A 26109-nucleotide genomic window follows, 5' to 3' on the forward strand; every position below is an offset into this window, starting at 1 on the left:
GATCTGTGATTTGAATACATTCAATGAGCTAGCCTCAACTGCTTCCTTGGGCAGAGAATTCCACAGATTCACAACCCTCTGGGAGAAGAAATTCCTTCTCAACTCGGTTTTAAATTGGCTCCCCGGTATTTTGAGGCTGTGCCCCCTAGTTCTAGTCTCCCCGACCAGTGGCAGCAAACTCTCTGCCTCGATCTTGTCTATCCCTTTCATTATTTTTGAAATAAAAACAGAAAATGCTGGAAATCTCAGCATCCGTGGCGAGAGAAACAGAGTGAACGTTTCAGGTCGATGACCCTTCGTCAGAACTGGGAAAAATTAGGGATGTAACCGGTTTTAAGTAAGTGTAGGGGCAAGGAAAGGCGGGAAAGAACAAAAGGGAAGGTCTGTGATTGGGTGGAGGGCAGGAGAGATTAAATGACAAAAGGGATGAGGGTACAAGGCTGGAGCGGGTGGTAATGGCACAAGTAAAGAAACAAAAGCTGCGGCTAGATAGGGTGTGAATGGAGATGGCAGAATCCTCAACAACTGCCATGTGACAAAATAGGGGCAGAGGTTATGGTCTGAAATTTATGAACTTGCTGTTGGGTCCAGAAGGCTGTAAAATGCCGAATGAAAAGAAGAACTGGTGCTCCTCGACCTTACATTGAGCTTTGTTGGAACAGTGTAAGAAGCTGAGGTCAGGATGGTTAGAGTGGGAGTTGAACGGAAACTTTTAATAGATCCCAGTTGTACCTTCACTAATCACGACCAACAGTGTAGTGTTAATTTTTGCCTACAGTCACTTTTTAACATGAACCTTTCTTTGCTGGCATTGTGCAGCATAGAATCATTTTCTTCCAACGCCTGTCAGATACAAATGATTGTAGTTCCCCCTGGAAAGACGGTGTAATTAAAATCACACGAGCAGGCAGTGCGGAGAGAGAAAGAGACAGACTGATTTCACACCCACTTACTTTGAAGTGGTTCATCCTGTCCTGAATGTCTCTCAAAGGAGAAGGACGTCACGTTGGAGTGAAATCATCTTACAACACCGCTTTTCAATTATTGTCAGGTTTTTTTTATGTGAGGCAAATTTAAAGTGACAATAACAGGGCACCCTGAGGCGTTTTGTTCATTGGAGTGAGGCACTGTGTCATACAGCGGCAGGAAGGTAGAGCTGGGTATTCTGAAGTGTGGTGTGGGAATATTAGGAAGTTAGAGCTGGAATACTGGGAAGTGTAGAGTGAGAATGTTAGGAAGTTAGAGCTGGAATATTGGGAAGTGTAGAGTGAGAATGTTAGGAAGTTAGGGCTTGAATATTGGGAAGTGTAGAGTGAGAATGTTAGGAAGTTAGGGCTGGAATATTGGGAAGTGTAGAGTGAGAATGTTAGGAAGTTAGGGCTTGAATATTGGGAAGTGTAGAGTGAGAATGTTAGGAAGTTAGGGCTGGAATATTGGGAAGTGTAGAGTGAGAATGTTAGGAAGTTAGGGCTTGAATATTGGGAAGTGTAGAGTGAGAATGTTAGGAAGTTAGAGCTGGATTATTGGGAAGTGTAGAGTGAGAATGTTAGGAAGTTAGAGCTGGAATATTGGGAAGTGTAGAGTGAGAATGTTAGGAAGTTAGAGCTGGAATATTGGGAAGTGTAGAGTGAGAATGTTAGGAAGTTAGAGCTGGAATATTGGGAAGTGTAGAGTGAGAATGTTAGGAAGTTAGGGCTGGAATATTGGGAAGTGTAGAGTGAGAATGTTCGGAAGTTAGAGCTGGAATATTATGAGGCGGAGAGTGGGAATATTTGGAAATGTGGAGTGGGAATATTAAGAAGTTAGTTTTGGAATATTATGAAGTGTAGAGTGGGAATGTTTCCACATGTACGCTGATGACACCCAGCTATAGCTCGCTATCGCTTCTCTCGACCCCTCCTCAGTCTTTAAATTGTCAGACTGCTTATTCAACACCAGTTCTGGATGAGCAGAAATTTTCTCCAATTGAATATTGGGAAGAACAAAACCATTGTTTTCAGTCCCCGCCACAAACTGCATCCCGTGGTCACTGACTCCATCCCTCTCCCCAACTTCTGTCTGAGGCTGACCCAGACTGTTCACAACCTTGGTGTCATATTTGAGCCTGAAATGAGCTTTCGACCACATATCCGCGGCATAACTAAGACCACCTATTTCCGCCTCCGTTGCATCGCCCGTCTTCGCCCTTGCCTCAGCTCATCCGCTGCTGAAACCCTCATCCATGCCTTCGTTACCTCTAGACTTGACCATTCCAACACACTCCTGGCTGGCCTTCCACATTCTACCCTATGTAAACTAGAGGTGATACAGAACTTGGCAGCCCATGTCCTACCTCGCACCAAGTCCCGCTTACCCATCACCCCTGTGCTCGCTGACCTACATTGGCTCCTGGTTAAGCAATGCCTCGATTTAAAATTCTCATCCTTGTTTACAAATCCCTCCATGGCCTCGCCCCCCCTCCCTATCTCTGTAACCTCCTCCAGCCCCACAACCCCCCCGAGATGTCTGCGCTCCTCTAATTCTGCCCTCTTGAGCATCCCTGATTATAATCGCTCCACCATCGGTGGCCGTGCCTTCTGTTGCCTGGGCCCCAAGCTCTGGAACTCCCTTCCTAAACCTCTCTGCCTCTCCACCTCTCTATCCTCTTTCAAGACGCTCCTTAAAACCTCCCTCTTTGTCCAAACTTTTGGTCACCTGCCCTAATTTCTCCTTATGTGGCTCGGGGGTCAAGTTTTTTTAATCTCATAATACTCCTGTGAAGCACCTTGAGATGTTTCACTACGTTAAAGGCGCTATATAAATACAAGTTGTTGTTGTTGTGCGGAGTGGGAATATTGGAGAGTGCAGAGAGGGAATATTAGGAAGTTAGATTTGGAATATTAAGAAGTGTGGAAGTGGGGTCAGGTAGGCTCAGTTGGTTGTGCTCTTAGCTCTAAGCCTGAGGTTGTGGGTTCAAGGCCCGTTCCAGTACTTGAGCTTACATATATCATCCAAATTGGCATTTAGCTCAGTGCTGAGGCGTCCGCTTTTTGGATGAGATGTTAACTCGAGGCCCTGTCTGCCTGTCCGGGCAGATGTAAAGGAATCCATAGCCCCCTTGAAGAAGAGCAGGGTGTTTCCCTGGTGTCCTCACCAAGAATCATCCCTCAACCAGCACCGCCAGAAACCAATGAAGTGGTCCTTCATCCCCTGGTTGTTCATGGAACCTCTCTGTGTACCAACAAAGGCCGCACTTTGCAAAAATAATTCATTAGCTGTGAAGCACTTTTGGACAGCCTGAGGATGTGAAATGCAAGTTATTTGTTTATGACACATTCTGTGTATCTGTAAATGCCTGTGTGGGTGTGTATCTGTTTATCTTCGATTTACATTTGTATAAATATGTCCCTGTCCATCTACCTCCGTTTATCTCTGTTTATATGTGCGTTAGTCAATATATGTCTCGCAGGGTGTATCTGTTTATCTGCCTATCTCCTATGTATATCTGTGCTCCCTGTTGGACTCTCTGTCTTTGTCTGTCTGCCTGTCTCTGACCGTCTATCCCTGCCAGTCCCTATCTACAGATATACCATTTGAACAGTGCGTAAATTGCCCTCCTGCAGTTGTATATGTGAATAATGAGAATGCCGGTCGCTGACTGCGCGATACGGCCTTGAGAAAATCGCATTGGAATGAAGCACGTCAGCCAAGAGCCTCAATGAATGCAATAGTCTGTTTAAAACCAGAGACTGACTTATTCTGCAGCCATGATCAGACCCACTCACATAGCTAATCCTGCCCTCAAACCGCTCTGCGAAGGACAGACCTGTTTTCCTTCACGCTTATTTATCTTGGTCACATTCACTCTTCCTGTGTTCGAGTTTGGAGATTTATTATCTACCTGAGAATTGTTTGTCCAACTCCAAACTATAACAGGAGTATTTAATTGTTTCTTACTCGGTCTATATATATATGTGTCTGTCTTTCTCTCCTTCATATATCTGTCTGTCTATCTATCTATCTATCTATCTATCTATCTATCTGTCTGTCTGTCTGTCTATCTCTCCGTCTATCTATTTACATCTGTCTGTCTATCTATCTGTCTGTGTCTGTCTGTCTATCTCTCCGTCTATCTATTTACATCTGTCTGTCTATCTATCTATCTATCTGCCTGCTTGTCTGTCTATCCATCAATCACTCTCTATCTGACTATCCCTCTGTCTGTCTGTCTATCTGTTTATCTATCTATCTGCCTGCCTGCCTGTCTGTCTGTCTATCCATGTATCTCTCTCTATCTGTCTATCCCTCTGTTTGTCTGTCTGTCTGTCTCTTTTTCTATATCTGCCTGTCTATCTATCTATGTCTTTCTGTCTGTCTGTCTATATATATATATAACTGTCTGTCTGTCTATTTATATCTGCCTGTCTATCTATATCTGTCTGTCTATCTGCCTACCTGTTTGTCTGTCTATCCATCTATCTCTCTATCTGTCTATCCCTCTGTCTATCTGTCTGTCTGTCTATCTATCTGCCTGCCTGCCTGTCTGTTTGTCTATCCATGTATCTCTCTCTATATGTCTATTTCTCTGTCTATTCCTCTATCTATCTATCTATCTGTCTATCTATCTGTCTGTCTGCCTGTCTATCCATCTATCCTTCAGTTTGTCTGTATGTTCTATCTATCTATCTATCTATCTATCTATCTATCTATCTATCTATCTATCTATCTATCTATCTATCTATCTATCTATCTATCTAACTAACTAACTAACTAACTAACTAACTATCTATAATGTGGACCTGTCTAGTGCTCTTGTTTGAACTCCAAGGCTCGGCTGACCCACAAAAGGGTAGGATGAGGGTTAACCCACGTGACTCTTCCTGCACTCAGTAAACTACCAGCACCCCGTGGAGGGGTTGAGCAGAGATGAGTCATTCTTTTGCTGCAAGAGTGCGACCCCAGCTTGCTATACCATGCGCCGTGCTTCCAATTTCAGCCATGCCTGTTGCATGCCCACTTCTAAGGTGATTCCAACAGCCACTGGGTCCTGTTGAGACAGGCTGTGCAGGTGACTGGCACACTGAACCATACACCTGGGGAATGATGAATGTCACAGCTTCACCTGAAACAATGCAAGCAGAGAGTCATCACCCCAACCCCAGCAAAAAAGGTATAGGAAACACTGTAGTTCTATCAGTTAGTCAGATTTTAAATAGAATATATACAACCAAACATGTTTGTAATTGTAGGCAAGAGCGTTTACTGGTTATTTAATGTTGTGCCTGGGACATTCCTTCATCAATGGGACTATGTGAAGGTGTTCTCTGATTGATGGGGTTACGTGGGAGAGTTCCCTGTCTGATGGGCTGTATGTAAGCTTTTGCTCAGTGATTAGGCTGTGTGGAGCTGTGTGTTTGTATGCATGTGTATGTGTGTACATGTGCATATATGTGTGTGTGTATACATGTGTGTGTATATGTTTGTATATATATGCATGCATGCACATGTGTGTGCGTAGTTGAAAAGGCTGTACAGGTGGAAATTCTTCATTGATGGAGCTGTGAGTATTTCCTGACTAGTGGAGCTGTGTGTATGTGTGTGTCTGTGTACATAGAAACATAGAAACATAGAAACAAGGTGCAGGAGTAGGCCATTCGGCCCTTCTAGCCTGCACCGCCATTCAATGAGTTCATGGCTGAACATTCAACTTCAGTACCCGATTCCTGCTTTCTCGCCGTACCCCTTGATCCCCCTAGTAGTAAGGACCTCATCTAACTCCTTTTTGAATATATTTAGTGAATTGGCCTCAACAACTTTCTGTGGTAGAGAATTCTACAGGTTCACCACTCTCTGGGTGAAGAAGTTCCTCCGCATCTCGGTCCTAAATGGCTTACCCCTTATCCTTAGACTGTGACCTCTGGTTCTGGACTTCCCCAACATTGGGAACATTCTTCCTGCATCTAACCTGTCTAACCCCGTCAGAATTTTAAATGTTTCTATGAGGTCCCCTCTCATTCTTCTGAACTCCAGTGAATACAAGCCCAGTTGATCCAGTCTTTCTTGATAGGTCAGTCCCGCCATCCCGGGAATCAGTCTGGTGAACCTTCGCTGCACTCCCTCAATAGCAATAATGTCCTTCCTCAGGTTAGGAGACCAAAACTGTACACAATACTCCAGGTGTGGCCTCACCAAGGCCCTGTACAATTGTAGCAACACCTCCCTGCCCCTGTACTCAAATCCCCTTGCTATGAAGGCCAACATGCCATTTGCTTCCTTAACCGCCTGCTGCACCTGCATGCCAACCTTCAATGACTGATGTACGATGACACCCAGGTCTCTTTGCACCTCCCCTTTTCCTAATCTGTCACCATTCAGATAATAGTCTGTCTCTCTGTTTTTACCACCAAAGTGGATAACCTCACATTTATCCACATTATACTTCATCTGCCATGCATTTGCCCACTCACCTAACCTATCCAAGTCGCTCTGCAGCCTCACAGCATCCTCCTCGCAGCTCACACTGCCACCCAACTTAGTGTCATCCGCAAATTTGGAGATACTACATTTAATCCCCTCATCTAAATCATTAATGTACAGTGTAAACAGCTGGGGCCCCAGCACAGAACCTTGCGGTATCCCACTAGTCACTGCCTGCCATTTTGAAAAGTACACATTTACTCCTACTCTTTGCTTCCTGTCTGACAACCAGTTCTCAATCCATGTCAGTACACTACCCCCAATCCCATGTGCTCTAACTTTGCACATCAATCTCTTGTGTGGGACCTTGTCGAACGCCTTCTGAAAGTCCAAATATACCACATCAACTGGTTCTCCCTTGTCCACTCTACTGGAAACATCCTCAAAAAATTCCAGAAGATTTGTCAAGCATGATTTCCCTTTCACAAATCCATGCTGTCTTGGACCTATCATGTCACCTCTTTCCAAATGCACTGCTATGACATCCTTAATAATTGATTCCATCATTTTACCCACTACCGATGTCAGGCTGACCGGTCTATAATTCCCTGTTTTCTCTCTCCCTCCTTTTTTAAAAAGTGGGGTTACATTGGCTACCCTCCACTCTATAGGAACTGATCCAGAGTCAATGGAATGTTGGAAAATGACTGTCAACGCATCCACTATTTCCAAGGCCACCTCCTTAAGTACTCTGGGATGCAGTCCATCAGGCCCTGGGGATTTATCGGCCTTCAATCCCATCAATTTCCCCAACACAATTTCCCGGCTAATAAGGATTTCCCTCAGTTCCCCCTCCTTACTAGACCCCTCGACCCCTTTTATAACCGGAAGGTTGTTCGTGTCCTCCTTCGTGAATACCGAACCAAAGTACTTGTTCAATTGGTCCGCCATTTCTTTGTTCCCCGTTATGACTTCCCCTGATTCTGACTGCAGGGGACCTACGTTTGTCTTTACTAACCTTTTTCTCTTTACATATCTATAGAAACTTTTGCAATCCGTCTTAATGTTCCCTGCAAGCTTCTTCTCATACTCCATTTTCCCTGCCCTAATGAAACCCTTTGTCCTCCTCTGCTGAGTTCTAAATTTCTCACAGTCCCCAGGTTCGCTGCTATTTCTGGCCAATTTGTATGCCACTTCCTTGGCTTTAATACTATCCCTGATTTCCCTTGATAGCCACGGTTGAGCCACCTTCCCTTTTTTATTTTTATGCCAGACAGGAATGTACAATTGTTGTAGTTCATCCATGCGGTCTCTAAATGTCTGCCATTGCCCATCCACAGTCAACCCCTTAAGTATCATTCGCCAATCCATCCCAGCTAATTCACGCCTCATACTTTCAAAGTTAGCCTTCTTTAAGTTCTGGACCATGGTCTCTGAATTAACTGTTTCATTCTCCATCCCAATGCAGAATTCCACCATATTATGGTCACTCTTCCCCAAAGGGCCTCGCACAACGAGATTGCTAATTAATCCTCTCTCATTACATAACACCCATCCTAAGATGGCCTCCCCCCTAGTTGGTTCCTCGACATATTGGTCTAAAAAAACCATCCCTTATGCACTCCAGGAAATCCTCCTCCACCGTATTGCTTCCAGTTTGGTTAGCCCAATCTATTGGCATATTAAAGTCACCCATTATAACTGCTGCACCTTTATTGCACGCACCCCTAATTTCATGTTTGATGCCCTCCCCAACATCACTACTACTGTTTGGAGGTCTGTACACAACTCCCACTAACGTTTTTTGCCCTTTGGTGTTCTGCAGCTCTACCCATATAGATTCCACATCATCCAAGCTAATGTCCTTCCTAACTATTGCCTTAATCTCCCTCCTTAACCAGCAATGCTACCCCACCTCCTTTTCCTTTTATTCTATCCTTCCTGATTGTTGAATACCCCTGGATGTTGAGTTCCCAGCCCTGATCATCCTGGAGCCACGTCTCCGTAATCCCAATCACATCATATTTGTTAACATCTATTTGTACAGTTAATTCATCCACCTTATTGCGGATACTCCTTGCATTAAGACACAAAGCCTTCAGGCTTGTTTTTTTAATACCCTCTGTCCTTTTAGAATTTTGCTGTATATATGTGTGTATATATTATACATAAGTGTGTGCACTTGTATATGTGTGTGTATATGTGTGTGTACATGCTTGTGTGCATGCATGTGTATACATGTGTGTATATGTATGTAAATGTATGTGCGTGCATGTAGATATGTGCGTATGTGTGTGTATTCATGCGTGTACATGCTTGTGTGCATGTGTGTGTATATGTATGGGTGCATGTGTATATGTGTGCATATGTGTGTGTGTATACATGCATGTACATGCTGGTGTGTATGTGTATATGTATGTGTGCTAGTGTATTTGTGTGTGCATGTGTATGTATACATGTGTGTACATGCTTGTGTGCATGTGTGTGTGTGTATGAATGTGTATATGTGTGTATACATGCATGACATGATTATATGTATGTGTATATATGTGTGTATATGTATGTGTGCATGTGTATATGAGTGTGTGTTTATGTGTGTGTACATGCTTGTGTGTGTGTGTGTGTGTGTGTGTGTGTGCACTGTGGGAGGCATGATATCCTCGTTGAAAGAGCTCTGGTCGGTATTATTTACCAGATGATGGTAGTGTTGCCAATGCTGCAGGATTGTCCTGGGGTCTCCAAGAATGAAAGATTCATCTACTGCGAGCGAAACTCCACGAGAAAAATAATAGGAGCGTTAAAAAAATGTGCTTTTGTTTTCAATTTTCTTTGAACACTTTAGTTCATTAGTTGTAAAAATATTGCAAGAGGGGAATAAAGGTTATTTGACTGACAGTCAAGAATCATTCAATTGGCCGTGTGAAGTCGGGGTGCCAGGCGCAAGGACGTGTAGGCTGTCCAATGGCAGGGCGATGGGAGGTCATGTGATGAAACCTCTAAGATTACATCCAACCAGAGTTGCCGACCCCTAGCTGATGGGGTCATTGCCGCCTTCATTTTACAGTTGTTATCCTCGTGTTCTAATCCCTCCATTACCTCACTCCCTCCCTATCTCTGTAACCTCCTCTAGTCCTACAAGCCTTCAAGATCTCACCGTTCGCCGATTTTAACACCCCCCCCATCGGTGGCTGTGCCTTCAGCTGCATGGGCCCCAAGCTCTGGAACGCCCTCCCTAAACCTCTCCGCCTCTCTACCCCTCTTTCTTCCTTTTAAGACGCTCTTTAAAACCTCCCTCTTTAACCAAAGTTTCGGTCAAATGTCCTAATATGTGGTTTGGTGTCAAATTTTCTTTGATAATCTCTCTCGTGAAGCACCTTGGGATGTTTTACTACGTTAAAGGCATTGTATAAATGCAAGTTGTTACTTACTGGCTCTGAGATGACTGCTGCCAATTGCAGTGCACAGATTGTGATTTTATTTTCCCTCTCAGTAGTTTCCTTGCAACTTCGCCAGTCCTGGAAGAGTTTCTGTGCTAAGTAGGACAGAATGAAGAACAGAGACTGTTTCATTGCGGATAGTAACACCCAATCTAAGCCAACAAACAGAACCTGTGGGAATTCAGGAGGAACAGACTCTACACCCTTTGGCTGAATCAAACCACGTGGTTTTCTAAAAGTTACGTAACTAGATGATATTTAAATGAATGCCAGCTTTGAGTGAATGCAGCAATTCCAGGGCTGCATTAATGTCCTGCCCTTACTGTGCACACCTCAGCGTGCAGAACTGCTTTCGACAGAGGCTACTCTCTGACAATTTAGCCTTGCTGCGGAAATCAACATTCAAATTAAAACCGCCCTCAATCAGAACATTTTTTTAACCCTTATTTTTTGGTGGCGGATCCTGGGAAATTCCTGTCTCCCTGGGCTCACCAATTTTGCTTTGCTTTTAGCTCGTGCACCATCAGGCTGAAACAGACACTAATATCCCAATAATACAGATACTCAAATATCCAGAGTGTTTTTATTGGCTTCAGGAAACCAAGTAACACAGTTCCACTTCAGTTTTATTTTACGAAGCACAGATTGTGGCCTCGTTTTAACCTAACCCAACCGGTGGAAATTAGGTGAATTTCCATCACATGCCTGTTTTTCACCCCTGCTTTGAAGTCACAGAAGCGTAAAATTGGACGGAGTGTAAAACGGGTGTCTGACCCAAAGCCACTCCGTTCAGAACCAGGTACGTCAGGTTAAAATCGCTGATCACACGATCACTTCTTCCACACACCATTTCTCCGTCATTCACAATCCTCCTTTTACATTTAAAAAAAATATTTTAATTCCATATAATTATTTTCTACCATTATAATGTATCAGATCTTTCTCAACCCCTCACCTCTGATGAATTAGCCCTTTTGCCTACCTCCCTCTTCAGTGTCAGCCTGGGTCAGGTGACAGCACTGTCAACTTCGAGTCAGTAGGTTGTCGGTTTGAGACCCACATCAGGACCATAATTAGGTTGACAGCCCAGTACAATAGTGTAGTGGTTATGTTATTGGACGGGTAACCCAGAGACCTGGGCTAATCATTCCAGGTTCAAATCCCACCTTGGGAATTTGGATTCTTTTTTTTTTTTAAAACCTTTTTGAAATAAAAGCTGGTATCTATTAAAAAAAAAAGTGGCCATGAAATAATTGGATTGTTGCAAAAGCCCACCTAGCCCACTAATATAATTGAGGGAAAGAAACCTCTGTCCTCACCCGGTCTGGCCTGTATGTGACTCCAGGCCCACGCCGATGAGGTTGACTCTTAACTGTTGGATCAAACTACGACAAAGAATAACAAGAAGCTTCATCACATGGACTGCACCGGTTCAAGAAGGCAGCCCTCATCCACCTTCTCAGGGCAACTAGGGATGGGCAATAAATGCTGGCCTTGCCAGTGATGCCCACATCCCAAGAATAGATGTGAAGCACTTTGGGTCACACTGTCCTGAGAGGCATGACCAGGGGCTCGAAATTGGTTATGGCCATTTTTGAGACGGCGTTGCCCTCTGAGTGCTAATTTTAGCGCCAGGCGTTAGGTGCAGCCTCAAAATGCCAAATTGAGTTTTCGCGCCCAAAGGTGAGGGAGCAGCGCTAAAAGTGGCGTTGCACACTCATCCTTGGTCACTGACGGGGGGGGGGAGGGCGGGAGCTCAGGAGGCCGAGTCAATGTCAGGACGGAAAAACACGAAGAAAAAAAACCGAAAACTTCTCCAACCCACGCACACGCTTCCCCACTGGTACGACTAGGAAATAAATCTTGAAAGAAATGAAGAGAAAAACTGCCCGAGATCCGCTATGTTCCCACCATTTTTTGCAGGCGGTACGAATGCCTGCCGGGAAGGCCACCATAGAAACACAGTGTCGTGACAGCGGTGCCAAGGGGAGTGTTGCACGCTGGGTGACATCACCACGCGGGTGGCGTTAGAGGGCACCTCCACCAATGCCGAACTCAATCTCCATGGAGGCGTGGACGCCGCGCTCTGTCGACGGTAGGCCTTAGTCGCCCACCGCCGGTCTTAACGGGCAGCGATATCAAATCAATTTCGACCCCAAGTTCTTTTCTTTCTTTCTTGGCTCCCGTCATCTATTTTAGAGGGTGGAATAAAGTTTTTTTTTCCAGGAAGTGTTTTCATTGGCTGATTGAAAGACCAGATACTGAAGACTGATCAACTTTATCTTAACAACAGAGAAATGCTTTGCCAATCATGTGTTGGCAATCGCTGGGCGTAGGGTTTATAGGCGTCAGCAGTGGCTCAGTGGGTAACACTCCTACCTCTTAATCAAAACGTTGTGGGTTCAAGTCCCACTCCAGAAACATGAGCACATAATCCAGGCTGAAACTCCCAGTGCAGTACTGAGGGAGTGCTGCACTGCTGGAAGTGCCGTCTTTCAAATGTAGATGTTAAACTAAGGCCCTGTCTGCCTTCTCCTTTGGCTCTATTTTGAAGCAAAGCAGGTGAGTTCTCCCAAGTGTCCTGGCCAATATTTATCCCACAGCTAACATCACTGAAACAGATTATTTCATTGCAAATTGGCTGCCATGTTTCCTACATTACATCAGTGACTACACTTCAAAAGTACTTCATTGGCTGTAAAGTGCTTTGGGATGTCCTAAGGTCATGAGAGCAGTATATAAATGCAAGTCTTCCTTTCAATAACTCCTCTTAGATGGTACCCTTTGTTCCCGAATGTATCTGTACTGATGTTAGTCCAGCTTGCTCTTACTATCAGGCTCAGTAACTCCTCCCAGCCAACACCCTGTGTTGCTGAATGAAGACAAAAAGTATGGACACCCCTGGTCTGGACTACCACACGAAGAATGTCCCATTGAACATGGTGAGAGAGGGCCACTGGTGTACACATCTGTGGGAAAGGGAGGGGACAAATGCTGAACGATAAAGGAATATCAAAATCTGTGATATTAAAGGGATGGTCGTGTCTAGTGTGATGATAATGAACAGCAGAATGTCCCTGCAGCCTTGGCTATCAACTCTAAACTTGTTTTCTCCTGAAGCCTTACAGGATGGAGGGCACCAAGCAGCAATGTCACCTCCGCCTTACCCAGTGCAGGAGGCATCAGCAAACGGCACGGCACCAGGCTACTCGATGCCAATGCACCCTTCCGCAATTACTCTGGGCACAGACGGCTTCGTCCAGGAGACTCAGTTTAACGGCTCGTCTCAAGGCTACGCCATACCCGCAAACCACCCCGCGGGGCCATTGGGGTCGGCAGGGTACGGGCACCAAGGCTACGCCATGCAGTACCAGCCCTGTGCAGCTTACGTGCCGGTCTATCCCATGGCAAACGTGAGTATGACTCTTGTATGAAGGGGTAACACAGTGGGACAAGGCAAAGGCCCCAGGTACTGACTGTTGTAAGATCAATGGCGTTAGTGTTGCCTTCATATCTTCCCACGGTGAACAGTGCGAAGTAGCTTGGAAAATTTCACCGGCTGACTGAAATGACATGAACACTCCTTCCAGGCCGTAACCATCTTTCCACCAGACAGTAGAGTGAGTTAAGCCTTCATAAGAACATAAGAAATAGGAGCAGGAGTAGGCCATTTGGCCCCTCGAGCCTGCTCCGCCATTCAATAAAATCATGGCTGATCTGATCTTGACCTCAACTCCACTTCTCTGCCCGCTCCCCATAACCCTTCACTCTCTTATCGTTCAAATATCTGTTTATCTGCACTTAAATATATTCAGTGACCCAGCCTCCACAGGTTTCTGGGGCAGAGAACTCCACAGATTGACGACCCTCTGAGAGAAGATATTCCTCCTCATCTCAGTTCTAAATGGGTGACCCATTATTCTGAGACTATGCCCCCTAGTTCTAGATTCCCCCAGGAGGGGAGACATCCTCTCTGCATCTACCCTGCCAAGCCCCCTCAGAATCTTATATGTTACAATAAGATCACCTCTCATTTTTCTAAACTCCAATAAGTAGAGGCTCAACCTGCCTTCATAAGTCAACCCCCTCATCTCCAGAATCAACCTAATGAACCTTCTCTGAACAGCCTCCAATGCAAGTAAATCCCTCCTTAAATTCGGAGACCAAGGTGAGGTCTTAGCAATACCCTGTACAGTTGTAGCAGGACTTCCTGACTTTTATACTCCATCCCCCATGCAATAAAGGCCAACATTCCATTTGCCTTCCTGATTACTTGGGGTATCGGGGTTTCTAGGCTCGCACAACGCATACGATGATGGGAGAGGCCACCCAAACCCACCGATCCTGCTGGGTGTTTACCAGCTAGGGCTCTGGTCTCTTCTTGCAGGGAGAGCCCGGAGTGGGGTTTGAACCTGGCACCTCCTGACTCAGAGTACATATATGATTCTGATTCTGAGTATGAAAACATGGGCCAGTATATTCAACAATGAAAGCCTATATTCTGTATCAAGTCGGCATATATTCTGCTTCTGGTAATAATAAAATAATATTTTCCTCGGTCTTGTTTTTACTCTCTTATTGTTTATTCTATTCAGCCTATTTGGGAGGCCTGATATTTTTTTCTATATTTATTTGGTGGGCTTATGTTGTTTGGTGGGCCTGGGGTTGCAGCCCCAGCTGTCGCCTGGTTAATCCACCCCCTGGTTAATCTACCCCTGGTTAATCCACCCCCTGGTTAATCTACCCCTGGTTAATCCAACCCCTGGTTAATCGCCCCCTGGTTAATCCACCCCCTGGTTAATCTACCCCTGGTTAATCCACCCCCTGGTTAATCTACCCCTGGTTAATCCAACCCCTGGTTAATCGCCCCCTGGTTAATCCACCCCCTGGTTAATCTACCCCTGGTTAATCCACCCCCTGGTTAATCTACTCCTGGTTAATCTACCCCTGGTTAATCCGTCCCGGGTTAATCCGCCCCCTGGTTAATCCGCCCCCTGGTTAATCCACCCTCTGGTTAATCCACCCCTGCTGAATACACCCCCTGGTTAATCCCCCTCCTGGTTAATCCCCCCCTGGTTAATCCACCCCCTGGTTAATCCACCCCCTGGTTAATCTACCCCTGGTTAATCCACCCCCTGGTTAATCTACCCCTGGTTAATCCAACCCCTGGTTAATCGCCCCCTGGTTAATCCACCCCCTGGTTAATCTACCCCTGGTTAATCCACCCCCTGGTTAATCTACTCCTGGTTAATCTACCCCTGGTTAATCCGTCCCGGGTTAATCCGCCCCCTGGTTAATCCGCCCCCTGGTTAATCCACCCTCTGGTTAATCCACCCTCTGGTTAATCCACCCCTGCTGAATACACCCCCTGGTTAATCCCCCTCCTGGTTAATCCCCCCCTGGTTAATCCACCCCCTGGTTAATCCACCCCCTGGTTAATTCCCCCCCTGGTTAATCCACTCCTGGTTAATCCGCCCCTAATCCACCCGCTGGTTAATCCACCCCCTGGTTAATCCGCCCCCTGGTTAATCCACTCCCCTGGTTAATCCACCCCTTGGTTAATCCACCTCTTGGTTAATCAACACCCTGGTTAATCCACCCCCCTGGTTAATCCACTCCCCTGGTTAATCCACCCCCTGGTTAATCTGCCCCTTGGTTAATTCGCCCCTTGGTTAATCCCCCCCTGGTTAATCTAAATCCGCCCCCTGGTTAATCCGCCCCCTGGTTAATCCGCCCCCTGTTAATCCACCCCTGGTTAATCCGCCCCCTGGTTAATCCACCCCCTGGTTAATCCGCTCCTGTGCTCCACCATTGATGGGAGGGGGGCCCCGAGTCAACCGAATCTCCATGGCGACAGGTGGCGAATTTTCTAGGCACATAGGGAGGGCAGGCACCAGAGATGTATCTGTACTGCGGGTTGTGTCCTATTGTCCATGCCAATGAGGTGTATTCCCACTGACCCTGCCAACCGTGGATGGACTGGTGCTGGAGGGAACTGATGGGCGTGATCTCGTCATTACTGCCAGGATTGCACCCTGAGGAATTTCAAGGCTCCTGTCTGTACAGTGATTCGAATCACCAATTCACCAGTGGGAAATAGTGCCGACATTTCCTGCCTCTTAAAGTGCTTCGAATTGCCAATTGCTCTTTGGGAAAGAGGGTGTGGATTTCTTGTCTCCTGTCCTTACAGTGATTACAATCACTAATTACCCATTGGGAGAGAGGTCGGCAATTTCAGGGCTTCCTGAGCTGATCCTCCATCTAAGGACTGACTGCCTCAAGTGATATTGATTATCTGAAACTGAGCTTCTCTTCTCCTCAGAATATGGGGCCGTATCTCCCCGGAAACAATGGGATTACATCACGTGGGCAGCAGATGCCACCTTCTATCGCAATGGTGAACCTCCCACGACCCCCTCACGATTATCTACCCATCGCAGTGTTGACCACAGTGTGCTGTTTCTGGCCAACTGGGATTTTTGCCATATTCAAAGCTGTACAGGTGAGTGCCCAAGCTGCCTTGTCTCCTGTCCTGGGCAACCTGTCAGCAGGCGTACCAAAAATGTGCACAGGAAACGCAGACTGGGTCTGATTTTAGATTAATTTTCACACTTAGGAGTCTTGTCATTATTGTCCCCGTGTAAAGAAAGAGGTTCGCCATTGTATGAAGTGACATTTACAATAACCCCAACTAATATCAAACTGAACCAGTAATTAAATTATAGAAGCTGTTTTGAATACAGTATTAGATACTTCACACCATCGAGTGTTGTCTATGTGACTTTCCCTTTAAGAAAGGTGCTGATTGTGAGACTCCTTTCATAAAAGGCACATTGATGGTGAAGCTGCTGTGGTTATGGATATGTAGGTAAGTATATGAGTGTGGTGTGTGTATATGTGTGTGTATGTATATGGGTGTGTGTGTAGATATGTAGTTAAGTGTATGTGTGTGTGGTGTGTGTGTGCAGATCTGTAGGTAAGTGTGTGTGTGGTGTATGTATGTGTGTAACTCTGTAAGTAAGTGTGAGTGTGTGTGTGTAGATCTGTAGGTAAGTGTGTATGTGTATGATATCTGTGTGTGTGTAAATGTGTATGTGTATATGGGTGTGTGTTTCTAGATATGTAGATATGTATATGTGTGTATGTGTGTGTGGTGTTTGTGTGTGTATATGTGGTGTGTGTAAATCTGTAGGTACGCACATGTGTGTGTGGTATGTGTATATGGGTATATGTGTGTATGTATGTTTGTAGATCTGTAGGTAAGTATGTATGTGTTGTGTGTGTGGTGTTTGTGTATGTGTTGTGTGTAAATCTGTAGGTACACGTGTGTGTGTGTGGTATGTGTATATGGGTATGTGTGTGTATGTGTGTGTGGTGTGTGTATATGTGTATGTGAGTGTATCTGTGTCGTGTGTGTAGATCTGTAGGTAACTGTGTGTGTTTTGTGTGTGGTGTATGTATATATGTATAAGTGTAGATCTGTACGTAGGTGTGTGTGTGTGTAGTTCTGTACGTAGGTGATTGTATGGGCATCTGTGTGTGATGTGTGTGTGTGGTGTGTAGATCTGTACGTATGCGTGTGTGGTGTTTATGTGTCTGTGTAGAGAAGTAGGTATGTGTGTGTATGATATCTGTGTGTGTGTGTGTAAATGTGTATGTGTATATGGGTGTGTGTTTCTAGATATGTAGATATGTGTGTGTGTGTGTGTGTGTATATGGGTGTGTTTGTATCTGTGTATGTGTATATGTATGTGTTTTTAAAAATATAGGTAAGTCTGTGTGTGTGTATGTTTGTGTATGTGGGTGTGTGTGTATATGGGTGTGTGTGTAAATGTGTGTGTGTGTATATGGATGTGTGTGTATATGGGTGTGTTTGTATATGGATGTGTTTGTATATGGATGTGTGTGTATATGGGTGTGTTTGTATATGTGTACATGTGTATATGTATAAGTGTGTATATATATATGGGTATGTGTTGGAGATATATAGTTAAGTGTATGTGTGTGTTGTGTATGCAAACCATCTGGTCCATCAAGCCCTCTCCCATCTAGATATTGTACAGCCAGTACACTATTCACAGCCCAGCTCCCTGAGGCAATCAAACACGGTCTGTGGGTGTGTGCAGATGTGCGTTTGCGTATACATGAGTTTGCAGTTGTGAATTTCCTTCCTCTCTCTTCCCCCCATAGGACAGTTTCACACCTCTGACCTTTAGTGGCTGATGAAGAAGGCTCGAGCTTGCCTGCCAAGCCTTTGTTACCCCGGCAGCCATGTAATCTCCTGTGAGAGGCATAAAAAGAACCCAAGACCAATAAGGGAAAAAGAGGAAAATTCCTCTCCAACCCCTCAGTTTAACTTCAATACTCTGTGTGACCCAGCCACCGTGCACATTTTTAATTGACGTTGGTCCCCTCGTTACTTTAAAACAGATATTATTTGGCTCTCTCCTCCCTCCATGGACCCAGCTGGCACTGGCCAAGCCAAGACCATTTGGCCCCTGGCCTTCTCTAGTGCTGTTCCTCATCCGGCCAACAGAGGGCGACCTGCTTAGCTCATCCTCTGAATTGCGAGCTGAGAGGTAGAAGCTGACCTCTGCTCATCTCTTGATGGGACGCAAAGACCAACCATTTACCGTTCCAGAATTGCTGGTAGCCGACCGATGTCCCAGTGTTCTCTGGCACCGCCCATTGCGGCCACCAGCGCTGGCCCTTGTGTTACCCACTCTGCAGCCATTAAGCTCTCTCTCCGCCTCACTCGGAGGTGTGAGAGCTTGGTACGGAGCGACTCTCCACTAAAAATCTGAAGTCGAGAGGAATAATAGTTTTATTTTGTTAAACATAGCTGGCAGGCAGCTTTTTAACTCAGAGCTCCATCAACAAAGGATTAACCCCATGTTCCAGAGCCTTTGCTGATTCATAAGAACATCAGAAATAGGAGCAGGAGTAGGCCATTTGACCCCTCGAGCCTGCTCTGCCATTTAATACGATCATGGCTGATCTGATCTTGGGCTCAGCTCCACTTCCCTGCCCGCTCCCCATAACCCTTCACTCCCTTATCGCTCAAAAATCTGTCTATCTCCACCTTAAATATATTCAATGACCCAGCCTCCACAGCTCTCTGGGGCAGAGAATTCCACAGATTTATAACCCTCTGAGAGAAGAAGTGCCTCCTCATCTCAGATTTAAATGGGCGGCCTCTTATTCTGAAACTATATCTCCTAGTTCGAGATTCCCCCCACGAGGGGAAACATCCTCTCTGCATCTACCCTGTCAAGCCCCCTCAGTATCTTATATATTTCAGTAAGATCACCTCTCATTCTTCTAAACTCCAATGTGTATAGGCCCAACCTGCTCAACCTTTTTTCATCTGACAACCCCCTCATCTCAGGAATCAACATTGTGAACCTTCTCTGAACAGCCTCCAATGCAAGTATATCCTTCCTTAAATAAGGAGACCGAAACTGTACGCAGCACTCCAGGTGTGGAGTGTAGCAGGACTTCCCTACTTTTATACTCCATCCCTGGGCAGTATTCACACTACCTGGGCAGTGACCATGAGTCACACGGCTGAAGGTTTCAATTGGTCTCTGGACAGAATTTCACCGCTTTAACCGAAGCCATGTTGGGGGTTTTGAGCAGAGCAGGGACTCTCAGAGGCAGAGCCGGATTAAGGCTGTGAGGGGGTCTAAGGCTAGTAGGAGGGAATAGTGAGGGATGTACTATATATTGCATACAATTCATAAAATCATCAAACAAATATAATTGTATATTTATTCAAATTTATCAACAAACAAAAATCAAAGTTATGTACATTAAACAACAGCATGCAATTCAAACAGAGAATGGCTCCTTCCTGGCTTTAAACTGTGATATCAAACAAAAAGTTCCCTGAATATATATTTTCAAACAAAGTTACTGGCCTTGACTGTGGCAAACAAATTACAAAAATCAAAGCTATGTACATTAAAATAAACCCAGCAAAAACAGCATACAGTTCAAGCAGAGATTGGTTTCTTCCTTGCTTAAACTGCGATATCAAACACAAAATGATGTAACTATTTGAATTGCACTTTTTTTGAACGACAGGCGACAAGCTCCGCCCCCGGTCAAGCCCAGCTCTCCCCACCCCCCTCCCCGGTCCCGGCCGGAAACGTTCCATGCGCGTGGTGCTGAGCAGCAGGACCTGAGGCGCCGAGTCTCTCATCCCAGCCGGTGTGAGGGGTCAGTGAGGGGTCAGTGTGAGGGGTCAGTGTGAGGGGTCGGTGAGGGGTCGGTGTGAGGGGTCAGTGTGAGTGATCGGTGTGAGGGGTCGGTGAGGGGTCAGTGTGAGGGGTCAGTGAGGCGTCAGTGTGAGGGGTCGGTGAGGGGTCGGTGTGAGGGATCGGTGAGGGGTCAGTGTGAGGGGTCAGTGAGGGGTCAGTGTGAGGGGTCGGTGAGGGGTCAGTGTGAGGGGTCAGTGAGGGGTCATTGTGAGGGATCGGTGAGGGGTCAGTGTGAGGGATCGGTGAGGGGTCAGTGTGAGGGGTCGGTGAGGGGTCAGTGTGAGGGGTCGGTGAGGGGTCAGTGTGAGGGGTCAGTGAGGGGTCAGTGTGAGGGATCGGTGAGGGGTCAGTGTGAGGGATCGGTGAGGGGTCAGTGTGAGGGATCGGAGAGGGGTCGGTGTGAGGGATCGGAGAGGGGTCGGTGTGAGGGATCGGTGAGGGGTCAGTGTGAGGGATCGGTGAGAGGTCATTGTGAGGGATCGGTGAGGGGTCAGTGTGAGGGATCGGTGAGGGGTCAGTGTGAGGGATCGGTGAGGGGTCAGTGTGAGGGATCGGTGAGGGGTCGATGTGAGGGGTCGGTGTGAGGGGTCAGTGTGAGGGGTCGGTGAGGGGTCGGTGTGAGGGGTCAGTGTGAGGGGTCGGTGTGAGGGGTCGGTGAGGGGTCGGTGTGAGGGGTCGGTGTGAAGGGTCGGTGTGAGGGGTCGGTGTGAGGGATCGGTGAGGGGTCGGTGTGAGGGGTCGGTGTGAGGGGTCGGTGTGAGGGGTTGGTGTGAGGGGTCGGTGAGGGGTCGGTGTGAGGGATCGGTGAGGGGTCGGTGAGGGGTCGGTGTGAGGGATCGGTGAAGGGTCAGTGTGAGGGATCGGTGAGGGGTCGGTGTGAGGGATCGGTGAGGGGTCAGTGTGAGGGATCGGTGAGGGGTCGGTGTGAGGGGTCGGTGAGGGGTCGGTGTGAGGGGTCGGTGTGAGGGGTCGGTGAGGGGTCAGTGTGAGGGATCGGTGAGGGGTCGGTGTGAGGGATCGGTGAGGGATCGGTGTGAGGGATCGGTGAGGGGTCAGTGTGAGGGGTCGGTGAGGGGTCATTGTGAGGGATCGGTGAGGGGTCGGCGTGAGGGGGTCGGTGTGAGGGATCGGTGAGGGGTCAGTGTGAGGGATCGGTGAGGGGTCGGTGTGAGGGATCTTTGAGGGGTCGGTGTGAGGGATCGGTGAGGGGTCAGTGTGAGGGATCGGTGAGGGGTCAGTGTGAGGGATCGGTGAGGGGTCAGTGTGAGGGATCGGTGAGGGGTCAGTGTGAGGGATCGGTGAGGGGTCATTGTGAGGGATCGGTGAGGGGTCGGTGTGAGGGGTCAGTGTGAGGGGTCGGTGAGGGGTCAGTGAGGGGTCGGTGAGGGGTCGGTGAGGGGTCGGTGTGAGGGGTCAGTGTGAGGGGTCGGTGAGGGGTCAGTGAGGGGTCGGTGAGGGGTCGGTGAGGGGTCGGTGTGAGGGGTCGGTGAGGGGTCGGTGTGAGGGGTCGGTGTGAGGGATCGGTGAGGGGTCAGTGTGAGGGATCGGTGAGGGGTCAGTGTGAGGGATCGGTGAGGGGTCATTGTGAGGGATCGGTGAGGGGTCGGTGTGAGGGGTCGGTGTGAGGGGTCAGTGTGAGGGGTCGGTGAGGGGTCAGTGAGGGGTCGGTGAGGGGTCGGTGTGAGGAGTCGGTGTGAGGGGTCAGTGTGAGGGATCGGTGAGGGGTCGGTGTGAGGGATCGGTGAGGGGTCGGTGTGAGGGGTCGGTGAGGGGTCGGTGTGAGGGGTCGGTGTGAGGGGTCGGTGTGAGGGATCGGTGAGGGGTCAGTGTGAGGGATCGGTGAGGGGTCGGTGTGAGGGGTCGGTGAGGGGTCGGTGTGAGGGGTCGGTGTGAGGGGTCGGTGTGAGGGATCGGTGAGGGGTTGGTGTGAGGGGTCGGTGTGAGGGGTCGGTGTTAGGGGTCGGTGTGAGGGATCGGTGAGGGGTCAGTGTGAGGTGTCGGTGAGGGGTTGGTGTGAGGGGTCGGTGTGAGGGGTTGGTGTGAGGGGTCGGGGAGGGGTCGGTGTGAGGGGTCGGTGTGAGGGGTCGGTGTGAGGGGTCGGTGTGAGGGGTCGGTGAGGGGTCGGTGTGAGGGATCGGTGAGGGGTCGGTGTGAGGGGTAGGTGTGAGGGGTCAGTGAGGGGTTGGTGTGAGGGATCGGTGAGGGGTCGGTGTGAGGGGTCGGTGTGAGGGGTCGGTGTGAGGGATCAGTGTGAGGGATCGGTGAGGGATCGGTGAGGGGTCGGTGTGAGGGATCGGTGAGAGGTTGGTGTGAGGGGTCAGTGTGAGGAGTCAGTGTGAGGGGTCGGTGAGGGGTCGGTGAGGGGTTGGTGTGAGGGGTCGGTGTGAGGAGTCAGTGTGAGGGGTCGGTGAGGGGTCGGTGAGGGGTTGGTGTGAGGGGTCGGTGTGAGGAGTCGGTGTGAGGGGTCAGTGTGAGGTATCGGTGTGAGGGGTCAGTGTGAGGGATCGGTGAGGGGTCGGTGTGAGGGATCGGTGAGGGGTCGGTGTGAGGGGTCGGTGTGAGGGGTCAGTGTGAGGGATCGGTGAGGGGTCGGTGTGAGGGATCGGTGAGGGGTTGGTGTGAGGGGTCAGTGTGAGGGGTCAGTGTGAGGGATCGGTGAGGAGTCGGTGTGAGGGATCGGTGAGGGGTTGGTGTGAGGGGTCGGTGTGAGGGATTGGTGAGGGATCGGTAAGGGGTTGGTGTGAGGGGTCGGTGTGAGGGGTCGGTGTGAGGGATCGGTGAGGGGTTGGTGTGAGGGGTCGGTGTGAGGGATCGGTGAGGGGTTGGTGTGCGGGGTCAGTGTGAGGGGTCGGTGAGGGGTTGGTGTGCGGGGTCAGTGTGAAGGATCGGTGAGGGGTCGGTGTGAGGAGTCAGTGTGAGGGGTCGGTGAGGGGTCGGTGAGGGGTTGGTGTGAGGGGTCGGTGTGAGGAGACGGTGTGAGGGGTCGGTGAGGGGTCGGTGAGGGGTTGGTGTGAGGGGTCGGTGTGAGGGATCGGTGAGGGGTCGGTGTGAGGGGTCGGAGTGAGGGGTCGGTGTGAGGGGTCAGTGTGAGGGATCGGTGAGGGGTCGGTGTGAGGGGTCGGAGTGAGGGGTCGGTGTGAGGGGTCAGTGTGAGGGATCGGTGAGGGGTCGGTGTGAGGGGGTCGGTGTGAGGGGTCGGTGTGAGGTGTCGGTGTGAGGGGTCGGTGTGAGGGGTCGGTGTGAGGGGTCGGTGTGAGGGGTCAGTGTGAGGGATCGGTGAGGGGTCAGTGTGAGGGGGTCGGTGTGAGGGGTCAGTGTGAGGGGTCGGTGAGGGGTCAGTGTGAGGGGGTCGATGTGAGGGGTCGGTGTGAGGGGTCGGTGTGAGGGGTCGGTGTGAGGGATCGGTGAGGGGTCGGTGTGAGGGGGTCGGTGTGAGGGGTCAGTGTGAGGGGTCGGTGAGGGGTCAGTGTGAGGGGTCGGTGTGAGGGGTCAGTGTGAGGGATCGGTGAGGGGTTGGTGTGAGGGGTCGGTGTGTGGGGTCGGTGTGAGGGGTCGGTGAGGGGTCAGTGTGAGGGGTCAGTGTGAGGGGTCGGTGTGAGGGGTCAGTGTGAGGGATCGGTGAGGGGTCAGTGTGAGGGGTCAGTGTGAGGGATCGGTTTGAGGGGTCGGTGTGAGGGATCGGTGTGAGGGGTCAGTGTGAGGGATCGGTGTGAGGGGTCGGTGTGAGGGGTCGGTGTGAGGGATCGGTGTGAGGGGTCGGTGTGAGGGGTCGGTGTGAGGGGTCGGTGTGAGGGATCGGTGTGAGGGGTCAGTGTGAGGGATCGGTGTGAGGGATCGGTGTGAGGGGTCGGTGTGAGGGGTCGGTGTGAGGGATCGGTGAGGGGTCGGTGTGAGGGGTCGGTGTGAGGGATCTGTGAGGGATCGGTGAGGGGTTGGTGTGAGGGGTCGGTGTGAGGGGTCAGTGTGAGGGGTCGGTGTGAGGGGTCGGTGTGAGGGGTCGGTGTGAGGGGTCGGTGTGAGGGGTCGGTGTGAGGGATCTGTGAGGGATCGGTGAGGGGTTGGTGTGAGGGGTCGGTGTGAGGGGTCGGTGTGAGGGATCGGTGTGAGGGGTCGGTGTGAGGGATCGGTGAGGGATCGGTGTGAGGGGTCGGTGTGAGGGATCGGTGAGGGATCGGTGTGAGGGGTCGGTGTGAGGGGTCGGTGTGAGGGATCGGTGAGGGGTCAGTGTGAGGGATCGGTGTGAGGGATCGGTGACGGGTCAGTCTGAGGGGTCAGTGTGAGGGATCGGTGAGGGGTCGGTGTGAGGGATCGGTGAGGGGTCGGTGTGAGGGATCGGTGAGGGGTCGGTGTGAGGGGTCGGTGTGAGGGGTCGGTGTGAGGGGTCGGTGTGAGGGGTCGGTGTGAGGGATCGGTGAGGGGTCGGTGTGAGGGATCGGTGTGAGGGGTCGGTGTGAGGGGTCGGTGTGAGGGATCGGTGAGGGGTCGGTGTGAGGGGTTGGTGTGAGGGGTCGGTGTGAGGGGTCGGTGTGAGGGGTCGGTGTGAGGGGTCGGTGTGAGGGGTCGGTGTGAGGGATCGGTGTGAGGGGTCGGTGTGAGGGTTCGGTGTGAGGGGTCGGTGTGAGGGATCGGTGTGTGGGGTCGGTGTGAGGGGTCGGTGTGAGGGATCGGTGAGGGGTTGGTGTGAGGGGTCAGTGTGAGGGGTCGGTGAGGGGTCGGTGTGAGGGGTCGGTGAGGGGTCGGTGTGAGGGGTCGGTGAGGGGTCGGTGTGAGGGGTCGGTGAGGGGTCGGTGTGAGGGGTCGGTGTGAGGGGTCGGTGAGGGGTTGGTGTGAGGGGTCGGTGAGGGGTCGGTGTGAGGGGTCGGTGTGAGGGGTCGGTGAGGGGTCGGTGTGAGGGGTCGGTGAGGGGTCGGTGTGAGAGGTCGGTGAGGGGTCGGTGTGAGGGGTCGGTGAGGGGTCGGTGTGAGGGGCTGAGTGCGGCCGGCAGGGGGGCCTGAGGGCGGCGGTCCTGAACCCCAGGCTGCGGGGGAGGGAAAGAGAGACTGGGGGTGAGAGAGAGAGAGACTGGGGGTGAGAGAGAGAGAGACTGGGGGTGAGAGAGAGAGAGAGACTGGGGGTGAGAGAGAGAGAGACTGGGGGTGAGAGAGAGAGAGACTGGGGGTGAGAGAGAGAGAGACTGGGGGTGAGAGAGAGAGAGACTGGGGGTGAGAGAGAGAGAGAGACTGGGGGTGAGAGAGAGAGAGAGACTGGGGGTGAGAGAGAGAGAGAGACTGGGGGTGAGAGAGAGAGAGACTGGGGGTGAGAGAGAGAGAGAGAGAGACTGAGGGTGAGAGAGAGAGAGACTGAGGGTGAGAGAGAGAGAGACTGGGGGTGAGAGAGAGAGAGACTGGGGGTGAGAGAGAGAGAGACTGGGGGTGAGAGAGAGAGAGAGACTGGGGGTGAGAGAGAGAGAGACTGGGGGTGAGAGAGAGAGAGAGACTGGGGTTGAGAGAGAGAGAGACTGGGGGTGAGAGAGAGAGAGACTGGGGGTGAGAGAGAGAGAGAGAGAGAGACTGTGGTGAGAGAGAGAGAGACTGGGGGTGAGAGAGAGAGAGAGAGACTGAGGGTGAGAGAGAGAGAGACTGAGGGTGAGAGAGAGAGAGACTGGGGGTGAGAGAGAGAGAGACTGGGGGTGAGAGAGAGAGAGACTGGGGGTGAGAGAGAGAGAGAGACTGGGGGTGAGAGAGAGAGAGAGACTGGGGGTGAGAGAGAGAGAGACTGGGGGTGAGAGAGAGAGAGAGACTGGGGGTGAGAGAGAGAGAGACTGGGGGTGAGAGAGAGAGAGACTGGGGGAGAGAGAGAAGAGAGAGAGAGACTGCGGTGAGAGAGAGAGAGACTGGAAGTGAGAGAGAGAGAGAGAGACTGGGGGTGAGAGAGAGAGAGAGAGACTGCGGGTGAGAGAGAGAGAGAGAGACTGGGGGTGAGAGAGAGAGAGACTGGGGTGAGAGAGAGAGAGACTGGGGGTGAGAGAGAGGGAG

General features: G+C 49.9%; 1 protein-coding gene across 1 annotated transcript in view; it reads left to right on the plus strand.

Annotated features, from left to right (window-relative positions):
- The window catches only part of prrt1 (proline-rich transmembrane protein 1), a 240311-nt gene that overhangs the window by 195379 nt on the left and 18823 nt on the right, over window positions 1-26109 (plus strand). The window contains exons 2-3 of the mRNA XM_070862168.1: window positions 12954-13246; window positions 16156-16335. Coding sequence (XP_070718269.1) covers window positions 12954-13246; window positions 16156-16335 — 473 coding nt within the window. The remainder of the gene's footprint in view (window positions 1-12953; window positions 13247-16155; window positions 16336-26109) is intronic.

The sequence above is a fragment of the Pristiophorus japonicus genome, chromosome 19 (genome assembly GCF_044704955.1).
Source record: "Pristiophorus japonicus isolate sPriJap1 chromosome 19, sPriJap1.hap1, whole genome shotgun sequence".
Classification (NCBI taxonomy): domain Eukaryota; kingdom Metazoa; phylum Chordata; class Chondrichthyes; family Pristiophoridae; genus Pristiophorus; species Pristiophorus japonicus.